Source organism: Phyllostomus hastatus, unplaced genomic scaffold (genome assembly GCF_019186645.2).
Source record: "Phyllostomus hastatus isolate PE091 unplaced genomic scaffold, TTU_PhHast_1.1 phas_scaffold_93, whole genome shotgun sequence".
NCBI lineage: Eukaryota > Metazoa > Chordata > Mammalia > Chiroptera > Phyllostomidae > Phyllostomus > Phyllostomus hastatus.
The window spans coordinates 32,222,598-32,233,631 of record NW_025334042.1 but is presented as its reverse complement, the minus strand read 5'-3'; the positions used below and the strand labels follow the sequence as shown (position 1 = coordinate 32,233,631).

The 11,034-nt window shown below is 41.0% G+C and overlaps 1 protein-coding gene across 5 annotated transcripts; it reads left to right on the top strand.

Moving 5' to 3' along the window:
• Window positions 1–3,220: 3,220 nt before the first annotated feature.
• Window positions 3,221–10,734, top strand: ETFBKMT (electron transfer flavoprotein subunit beta lysine methyltransferase). 5 transcript variants are annotated; one of them, XM_045830056.1, is made up of 5 exons: window positions 3,221–3,810; window positions 4,688–4,935; window positions 5,250–5,675; window positions 8,397–8,527; window positions 9,321–10,734. In XM_045830056.1, the coding sequence occupies exons 3-5, from the start codon at window positions 5,350–5,352 to the stop codon at window positions 9,662–9,664; spliced, it is 801 nt and encodes a 266-aa protein (XP_045686012.1). In that variant the 5' UTR covers window positions 3,221–3,810; window positions 4,688–4,935; window positions 5,250–5,349; the 3' UTR covers window positions 9,665–10,734. The 5 variants fall into 5 exon arrangements, with proteins under 5 accessions (XP_045686012.1, XP_045686011.1, XP_045686013.1 ...); XM_045830057.1 differs by lacking the exon at window positions 3,221–3,810 and adding an exon at window positions 3,825–4,345 and having other exon boundaries at window positions 4,792–4,935; XM_045830054.1 differs by lacking the exon at window positions 3,221–3,810 and adding an exon at window positions 3,825–4,345.
• The last annotated feature ends 300 nt before the right edge of the window (window positions 10,735–11,034 follow it).

The window sequence follows — 11,034 nt, the reverse complement described above, 5'->3', positions numbered from 1 at the left end:
AGTTTACCTAGTGACTAATTAGAAGATTGTTAACCTCCAATAGTAGATAAGAAACCAATAAAAGGAAACGTACAGCAGTCACACAGACATGGTGCTACAGATTTGTTGCAAGGGAAGTTTGGTGGAGAGAGAAAGCCAGAAAGAAGCTGAAGCTCTAAAAAACCCAAAACCACAAATGATTTGAAAGTCTGAAGAGAAACACATTCTGGGATTTCAGGGCAAGTCACAGTTGCTTGGGTGCAGTTTATCTGTTGGTTGCCTTTCCATGCTGATCGGAAAACTAACTGAAGTGGCAATATTTTATTAGGAATATATTTACAATTTTAGTTTAGTGTCCAGTTCTTTCCATCCCTGCTGCAATTGCCTTAGTTGTGATCCTCATTATTGCTTGGAGTGTCATGCTATCCTCGAACTTGTGGTCTCCTGTCTTCGGTCCTGCCTCTCTCTAAACTATTTGCACCTGCAGCTTCAATATTTTTCGCAAACTCAAGCTGAAACCTGATCTTCAGCATCCAGTCTTGCCCCTTAACCAACACTATCTCTGCATTTCTAATAATAATAATAATCAAAGTAATAGGGCACTTACCAAGCATTTACTATATGCTAGTAACTTGTGCTAAACACTACTTTTGTCTTATTAATTCTCTAATACATTATCATTATTATCAACACTTTACAGATGAGAAAACTGACTGTAGGGGAGGAAAAAGTTTCCTCTACCCTCATATGTTCAGTGTCTGGGACACAGGAATTACACTGACAAAAGATCAATGAGAGAAAAAACAGAATTTACACATGCAACACACATACATGTGGGAGAATTCAGTGATGAGTAACTCAAAGGGGTGGTTAGAATTTGAGGCTTATGCACCTAACTTAGTAGGTAACAGGGAAGGGGAGAAAGGGCACGTATGGGAATGACTTTTTAGAAAGATAAATGGAGAAAAAGATAAATTCTCCTTTAGGAGGATAGATGGGAGATAGTCTGGTGAAGATGTCTGTTTAGGTGTGGTGTCTACTTTTCAAATCAAGAAGACAAGAGTTGCTCCCAGAAAGGAGGATTATGACAACTGAGTTCTTTCCGGAGTCCCTGCTTTAGGCAGATGAGGGATTTCAGGAACTCGACTGCCCTCAGGCCAAAAGAATTCTTATGCTCAAATAGGAAGGTTTAATAATTACCTGAGGTCATACATCTAATTAAAACAAAAACAAAAACACTTTGCTGGTCTAGCTCAGTGGGTTGAGTGCAGGCTGCAAACCAAAGGATCACTGGTTCAATTCCCAGTCAGGGCACATACCTGGTTGCAAGCCAGGTCCCCAGTAGTGGGCACGTGAGTGAGAAATTAATATTTCTCTTCCTTTCTTTCTCCTTCCCTTCCCTCTAAAAATAAATAAATTAAATTCAAAAAATTTAAAAAAGCTATTTAAACACAAATTTGAGTATGAAATAAAATTTTTTTTGACTTGCACTTGCAAGAAAGATCTGTTTTCAGAGAACCAGCTCTCTGATCAAAAATATAGGCTGATAGTTAAAAGCAAAAATCATGTGGGGGAGGAACTTTCCTTTTCACTCAAGGTTCTTCACAAGACAGGTTAGCAAAAGGAAATAACAATTTAATACATACATAAGAATGGAAACTTCACATATATAACAGTCATACATAACTTCGCATAGATAACAGACTTGGGTCTCTACCCAACCTCCTTGGGAGGTTCAGGGATAGAGAGGAAACATGGGCATACAAGATGTGTGAGCGAGGGAGGAGGTGAGGGGCCTTGGGGGCTTCAAGAGGCCACTGCAGGTTAAGAACAATAGACCTTTAGCAAAAAGAAGTTTGCCTGCCCTATAGATAGGTCAAAAGAAGTTATCTCTGTTAATCCCTTATAGGCAAGGCCTCTAATTCAAATTCTTCTAGGTAGTTAAGAAGTTTTTCTTGAGCCTGTGGCTAACGTTACCTTGAGCTCAGAACAGTCTGCATACCACAGAGGCACACCTCAGGGTGATTCCTTCTGGGCCACCACAATCGCAAGGTCAGAGACAGTGCCAATTGTTATCAGATGGTAAGTCTGCTTGGTTGTATTTAGGTCAATTTTGATAAAAGCAATTAAAAATTTCTTTCAATTAAAAAACAGCAACATTTAACACCAAACAATACCAGAAAACGGAGGTGTCTGTTTTTTTTCTGGCTTATCTGGGACTATAGGAATGTAAGGCCTTTTCTGAACTGTAAGAATGTAAATTTCAGAAAAGACCATTTGAACTGCAGTATAAAGTGTGGGTTAGAAGAAGGCAGGATTGGAGAGAGAGCCCAGTTAGAGGACTTCAGGCAAGCTCTCACTAGGAAGAAATAAGGCAATGGGAGGCGGTGGGGGGGAGGGCGGAAAGAAGTGAATCAAAGCTAAAGTCTAAAACTAGGAAGGGAAGGAAAGGATCTAGCAATCTCTCTAGCCTAGTTCCAAGTTTTGGATAAGGTCTCTTTGCACTCTTAAATTCATCTGCAGTGATGATCATCAAAATTTTGATGATGATTTTGATGATCATCAAAATTTTGATGATGATTTTGATGATCATCAAAATTTTCACTGGAAATATTAGCCCTGCTTTCTCTCTCTGGCTTCTTGGGTGATGATTGGGATGTTCTTGCCATTCACTGGAATACAACACAAGCTGGTTAGAAACAATTCTTAGACAAATTGATCTTGGACATGTATTACAGTTTATTGTTTGCAAGAGAATTGGTGAGTGTATGGAGTTGAGGAGTTATAGTTGAGAAAACAAAGGTTTATGTAAGCAGTTAATAAAAAAAGCAGCTAGTACATTAATGACTATAGTTTTATTCACAGGCATAGAAACACCGTACTAGTAATTATAGAGGAAATGAAAGCAGAATACTGTGAAATGCCAGGTGTGTAGCCTATCAGAAATAAATATGCTATATTCATCTAAGAAGCTGATGGTGGGGATGCACCTTGCACTGTTCATAGGAATAACAGTTTCATTTCTGTTTACCAGGTTCCAGTTTACAGAAGCAGCAGAAACCCCATCTCTAAAGAAGGCAGAAGGAGAGTACCCAAGCAACAAGCTTTAGTTTTGAACAGACAGCTGCCAAACTACCATGTTAGAAGAAAAAACATGGTTTGCCTAGTTCTTGGTTTGAGACCATTCCCCCCCTCCCCCCACCTTGGCACACGTGGAGCAGGCTTTAACTGTGGTCAGGTGAGATGGTGAATTAATTTTGGAATATGTTGAATTGAGGGACCAGTGGGATATCTGAGTCTGGTTGGAAGGTGGACATCTGGGTCCAGAACTTGACTGATTTAAATTGCAAGAAGGTTTATATTGTACATTTATTAGCATTAATTATAAAAGGGAGGCTTACATTATTATTTAGTTGCAGTTCAATGTAAGTATCATAAAGAGTGAACACTCTATGTTACAAAGCACTCTATGCCCAGTGCGTAGAAGTGTGATTGGCCCCAAGTGTTATAAATGGTTTAATAATGAATATTTTAGAAATCAGAACGTGACATCTCTTTACAAAGCGAGGTCAGGGCGCCCTCTGGTTTCGCCCCTCCCTGCCCCTTTAAGAAAGCGCTGGAAAGGCTGGAGAAAGCGCTGCTGGGAAGGAGGGCGGAGCCTGCCTGCTGTCCGTCTGCTGCACGTTCTGCTCTGCACCAGCCTCCTGCTAGTGGAGCCGGACCCACGCACAGTTGTAAAAAAAAAAAAAAAAATGCATGAAAAGACGCGTAAGAGCAAGTGACAGACACGCCCTGTGCTTTAGCTTCCCAGGGCGGTGTTAGCAAAGCCAGGTAAGGCGAAAAGGAAGACTGTACCCGTCCCTTTAAGATCGATTCCTGTCCTCTTTTGGAGAAAAATACCCGGTCACAAACGTTTTCGGGATTTTCCCACTTTATCCCATCTTATTTCCTGATCAGTTAATAACTATACTAAGTATCCTCCGCATAAGCACATGTTCATAACCGATTGGCGCTGGGTGGGCGGGGCAGACGTCCGTCTGGAGGACACGGTGTCAAAACCAAGATCACCTAACAATTAGACCAATGGGGTGTCAGGACGTTGAGACCCGGGCTGTTCCCAGGGCTTGAACACGAGATAACTAACACCCACTGAAGTGGCCTGACAGGCATCGTGTCCTGCCCGGATGTTTGTTTGTTCTAAGAGAGAGAAGGGAGAAGGAAGGGAGACTGGGAGAGAGACGCGATGTGAGAGAGAAACATGATGGTTGCCTCTCCTACCCGCCAGGGTTGAGAAGCAGTCTCCGCTTGGCCTGTTACCCTGCAGTCAGCCTGCATCGCTCATTTATCATCACCCGTCTGCCTCCGGGTAGGCATCTGAGTTGTGGGCCCCTACTCTAAATACTTAGGTGGGGCAGTCTTAATATTTAATAAGACTTATTAATATTTAATAAGGCTGTTTAAAAACATTCAGGTAGAACAGACCAGAGATCCCAAACCAATTTGTGTATAATGTGTGTTTCCACTGCTGTTCCACATTCCTACTTTTTCCACATTCCTACTTTTCAAGGTTTTTCTCTTAGAACAAGTCTTTTCAACCCAGGCTTGGTAAAGATGAATCATCACATATTTATAGAAGGAGATTTGGGAGTTGATAGTCTTTTATTACAATGAAATCCCCAAAGTTTTTTGTGGTTTTTTTTTTTTAAAGGGAAAAGCCTGAATCTTGTTTACATAGATGTTTTATGCCATGACAATCATTATTGAAGCGGAGTGTGGCCGGTCAGTGTAATCCATATACCTCTGCTTACACAGAATTATGGTTTGTTAGCCTCCACAACTCGTGACTCGATTCACAAAGGCAAAAACTGTTTGCCTGTTAATCGCGTTATCCCAGCACTAGAATCTAAGCTTCTCAGACTTTTGTTCACAGTTGCCAAGCACCATGCCTCCTTAAAGGTAAGTGATTGAATGTATAAAAAAATTTTAAAGGCATACCTTATCTTACATAACAAGCATTGTTTCTGAAGAGTTCTCTCAAAATCAAATGCTTGTATATTTGTTTGAAATTATTATAAAAGGATTCTGTTGTGAAAAGGCATGCTTTTAAAAGATTGGATTTTCCTAAATGTATGCACCAGTGCTTTGATCTGAATGAACTTGTTCTTGTGGATCATCTGCTACAGAGCTTATAGTGTAATGTTTTCTTACCATGTAGTAGGATTTAGAAGTGTTATGAGCCTTGGAATTTTCAGCACTGTTTCTGTTTTTAGAGATTTAGAGATTCCAGTCGACATCACGTACTTGGCCTGTAAGGAGTAGAGCAGCTCTTATCAACAGCAGTGACAGAACCTGTGTTCTGGAAGAGGACTGATGGCTTTGAGCCCAGGTTGGAGAGCATTTGCACTGCTTCCAGGGACCCACTGTGGTGTCTTTCGGAAGGCCCCAAGAAGCAGTGGTCTTTCCTCATTTCCTTGGGGCCACTGCCCCTGGAGAGGCACGGGAAGCTCTTTGGACCCTGAGATGAAAGCGTTCCTGGAGGAGAACACTGAAGTCACCAGCAGTGGCAGTCTCACTCCCGAAATCCGGTTGCGGCTTTTGACCCCCAGATGCAAGTTCTGGTGGGAAAGAGCTGACCTGTGGCCCCACAGCGATCCCTACTGGGCAATCTACTGGCCAGGAGGCCAAGCCCTATCTAGGTACAGCCCTAGCTGAAACAGGAACCTGTAAGGATAGTACCTCTCTCTTTTCAGCGCCCTCCAGCTCTGCATTCTCCCTGCTGTTCACAAAGAAACAGAGAAAAACCCAACATTCCTCTTGTTTTCTTAATTTAGAGCAGTTTAAGAATTTTTTTAAAATTTTGGCTTCCTTTGTTACATAGTTTTACTCCAAGCTTATCAAGGTATTTATCCCAATACAGATCTTTCCGCAAGAGAAATCCTAGGGTCAGCTGTCAAGGCTGGAGATAGCTATAAATATGCAGATCTTACAGTGTTCGCAGGTTCATGGTTCATAATGTATGGCCAGTGCACAGCTCCCAGATGGAACCTACAGCCCCAGTCCTCCAGCTCTCCTAGTTTAATCCTGAAAATGTTGCTCCTTAAGCCTCACACTCCCTCCATCATTGCCTCTTCTCAGTTTCCCAAAGAACAAGAGATGTGAGTGAGTGAATAGGCTCAAGGGAATTCTCTTCTCTAGTGGTTTGCTGATAGCTCAGGTGAACTCACGACTTGAATCTGCATTTTTAAGCTTCCTCCCTCCAGCTTTCCACACTGCAAAGGTCTTTAGGACATTTTCTCACACATTCACACTATGCTTTTTATTAAAACACAGCTGCTGAAACAAAGGCAGGAACTCTCAGCTTTCAGTCTAGCCTTTGCTCTTAGACTGGTAAATGATTTCCTCTGTTTATGCTTTGAGGTTACAGAACTGTGAAACAAAAAGGATAAGGACTTCTCTTTCACAGGAATTAATGCTATATGTAATTTAAAAATACATTTATTGATTTGAGAGAGAGAAACAGTGATTGGTTGCCTCCCATATGTACTCTGACCAGGGATTGAACCTGCAACCTTTTGATGTAGAGAATGATGCTTCAGCCAACTGAGCCACACTGGCCAGGGCTGTATAGTTTTACATGCAAAATAAATGCAAACATAGAACTTTTTGGAGAATACTGAGGACTGGGAAGCTTTTCAGGTGGTATCAAACAATATCAATTTTCTGACTGTTGTGTTGCTATATTTTCAAGCTTTCCTGCTCACATCATATTTAAAAAGTACTGACATTATAAGTGACTGTTTTCTATGAAAGTTACTGTTTATCAACTCCAAATAGACAATCAAATTTCTTAAGAGACTGCCTGAATCAGGGAATACAAACTGTTGACCCACAAATGTATGTTGTTTGGCTTTTACTTATTGTGATGAAAAAAAAAAAGTTGCTGCCTAGGCGTTTTACAATGTGATAACCCTGCTTAAACCCCGAGTCTGGGCATTTATATAAGGACACAAGTTTAGGATGCCTGTTTTAAGTTCCTGCTTTGCCTTTCCCAGGGCACCCTTTAAAATAACCACTTAGAGTTAAGCCCTTGAAGAGTTAGCGACCTCTGCCCCAAGTCATCTGGGACAGAGGACTGCCCTTCCCCCAGCTCATTGTGCCCCTTTGCTGCTGGGATCTGGAAGTAATGAATCTTATGATTCTATTTCCTTTGTGGGTGTTTTGAAACTGTGCCTTCAATCAAAATGCCCTCATGGTTTTCACCTTCCTAAAGTGGAAGCTTGTATTTAGAGGGAGTTAGCTACCTGCTTTTTCGGCGCAGGTGGCTTGTGCGCCTTCATTTAGCAGGCCCTCCCTCACCTGCATGTTCTTAGTTCAACACATCAGCCCTGGTGTCTCAGCACACTTGCAAACTTAAAAAAAAATCAGTTGCCAGCAAAAATATGCATTGGCTTGAGAAACAGGAATAATCTCTGATAACATGGAATTTCTGTGGCAACAATTGACGGAAGAGGGGTAGCAGCTGTCCCTTTAGACGGGGCATGTACACCACTACCATGCTATAGTCCTGCTCTTTTTTATTCCAACACTAAGATCAAGTGTCAATTGAAATTCATTATCTCAGTGTTTCCCCACTCATCTTCTCTTGTTTGGTAACTACTTAGCCATGGTCTAAATTCTTCGGTTGAACTGGACTTTGATGGTACCTTACTAGAGAGGTCATTATAAGACAATTCAAGCAGTCGGTAAAACCACTCTGATGAACAATCAAAAGGAGATGGTGGGGCCTGGCTCGGTGGGTCGGGTGGTTGGAACATCACCCTGTACACCAAAAAGGCTGTGGGTTCCATCTCCGGTCAGGGCACATACCCAGATTGCAGGTTCAATCCCCAGTTGGGGTGCTTATGGGAGGCAGCTGATCGATGTTTCTCTATCACATCAGTGTTTCTCCTTCTCCCTCCCTTCCTCTCCCTAAAATCAATAAATATATACCCTTGGGTGAGGATCAAAAGGAAAAAGAGAAAGATGGTGGATTTTGGATCTGGTGTACTAAGTCCTGATTATAGTAGTATTTTGTCAGTCTGTATTCTTGGTTCTTGGAAGTTTCTGGATCATAGTAAGTGCTCAATACTTTTAAACAGTGGACTTGAAGAGCCTGATCAGTCAGTGGTGTGGAACTGCTCTTCACACCTGCTGAAGAGAAATCAAATGACCGGGTCCTCTGTCTGCCACCTTTGCCTAGCTCTCACGGTCAGTATTTTGTCTCACTCTAGTCAGGCCAAACTTGCTAAGGGTGGACCAGGTTCTTCTGCTAACTTTTACTATTTCTTTGTCCACTGAACCCAAAGGAATTATTTTGTTGGACAGCTCTTACTGAGTTTCTCCCATCTCTTAGATAATCCCCTTTCTTTCTAATTTAGGTATCTTTTGGATAATCCCAATGTTGTCAGAGGAAAATCTGTGTTAGATCTTGGGAGTGGATGTGGAGCTACAGCTATCGCTGCCAAGATGAGTGGGGCATGCAGGATCCTGGCCAACGACATAGACCCTAGTAAGGATTTCATATTTAAAACTATGTAAAGCTCATCCTCTTTCCCTTCCAGGATAAATATCTACAGGTGCCTCAACATGATGGCTTGTACCCATGTGCATTTTATGATAGATATTGTGAACTTACAGTCAGCGGGACATTATCTGTGGGAATTCAGGGAGGCGTGAGTTGACAGTGCATTTTCCCCCAGGATTAGTATTTGTGTGTCGGATATCTCCAAGTGATAGCAACCTGAGAACACTTACTGTTACTTCTGGGCTAGGAATTTATTGAAATATTTGGTTGAGTTCATTTGATCCTAAACCCAAGTGAGGATGGGTCTGTGTCTTTGAGGGCGATTTTGTTTTATTAGAAGCCAAGCTGAAACAGATAAGTTTCAATTTTATGTGATTTCCTCCCAGTCCTCCCTTTCACCGAGGATCTAGTCCTTGAAAATCCTTGTACAGGGGACCCAGTTTTAACTTACCACCTTGCTCAAGCACAAGGCTTGTTTCCCTGTCTCCTGTAACAAATCAACCCTTGTGGTTATTAAGATCGGCAAATGTTCCTTCAAACCCCAACATTTCCAGGTATATTGTATTGTTTCTTTTGTATTTGAGATATCCATTTATATATTTGAAAATCTCAATAAATAGCTTATACTGGAATACACTCTAGGCCTCCTTACCTAAAAACATCTTTCAAGAAAAAAGGGAAGAAACATTGTTAGGAGATTTTCTAAATTATTGGTACTTAATCAATAGGGAATTAAAACAGCCTAGTATATACCCATTCATCATGTGCTTTTTTAAAGTTGCAGGAGTGGCTATCACACTAAATTGTGAATTGAACCAACTGAATCCTTTCCCCATTTTAACCAAAAATGTTTTGGATTTGGAACAAGATAAGTGGGACCTTATTGTGCTTGGAGATATGTTTTATGATGAAGACCTTGCAGACAGTCTTCATCGATGGCTGAAGGACTGCTTTTGGACCCACAGAACTCAAGTACTGATTGGTGACCCTGGCCGACCCCAGTTCAGAGGACACAGCATTCAGCATCAGCTGCACAAGGTGGTGGAATATTCCCTTCCAGAAGCTACGAGGCAGGAAAACAATGGACTGACAACAAGCACAGTGTGGGAATTCCAGCCCTGAGTTGTCCAACTGCTTCCAAGTACGGATGTAGTTATGTTTGGGCTTAACCCTAAAGGACTCTCCAGTTTGAAGAATGCAGTTCCTATTAAATGGCAAATGTTTCCGAAATATGAAGGTTTCAAGTTTTGTCATGTAACTAGTTCTGCATTATGCCAAATATATAAATCTGTATCCGGAATTTTTTTCTAGTTTTACTGCTCTAGGAATGTAATTATAGAAGGCAATATGTAACTGGTAGCAACATGTAATTTAAGTTGTGGAGAGAATTTGATATTGTAGCAGAGTCTGTTTCTGGAGTTAAGGACAACTATATGATATGTTATTTAATTAAACAAAATGCAAAATATTGAAGAATATAGTATTTAGTACATAATAGGGACTAAATCTGACAACCATGGATAAAAAAAGATGTTAAAATTTCCTGCCTACTCTGTACTGACAACTTATGCCTCTTAGAAATTGGATATGCCCCTGCTACATGTCTCAGATTTAGAGGATCCTATGTATCAATAAAAAACACTATGATGTAAGCGAGAAACAATGTGAAGAAGAATGCGTGTAGTATTCCACTGTGTAAAAAAGATGTATGTATATATTGAGGAAAAGAATGAAGATAGGGAAAATACAAAATGGAGTCACTTTAACCAAGCTGTTAAATTATTAATATTATAAAGTTTGAGGTATAAGGAAATGTGTTTTTTTTCCTTGTCTTAACGCCCCTGGGAACTTAAACTTTTGAACTTTCCAGACCCATGTCAATGCCCAGACATTTATTTACCTTTGAATAACCATCTGACTACCCCCTAAAGGACTCGGGATGTGCCCAGGCCTCCTGGTGCCCATCCTCCAGACCCCCTGGCATCCATCATTCAGACCTCTGACATTGGCTGGTAACCACCCGGGACCAATCCTACGGCTGAGAATGCAGGGCTGATGATTCTCGAAGACATGGCTTTTACTATAAGAATGCTTAACTCTTCTTCTCTGGAATACTTCTGGGTTTTTGCCTAGCTGTATTTCCAGTTTGCAGACTCTAAGACCCTTGAATAAATCTTTGTCATTTTTTTCTAGCAAAGCCTCCAGAATCTTTTTAAGTCTGTATGTGTGTATATAAAATACATATTTGCTTGCTGTATACATAGAATACCCCTGGAAAGATTAATTAAAAACTGGTAATGGTGGTTGTCTTCTGAGAGGACACCAGATAGCTAGTGGACTGGGGTGGGAGGGAGACCCAGTTTTTACCTTTGGGTCTTATAATTTTGTACTAATTGTATGTTCTGTATTTTCTGTGCCTTAATTTAAAACTGCTATAAACACCACCACTGTATACGTTACAAGTATAAAACGTAGCCTAGTAGTGCATTGTA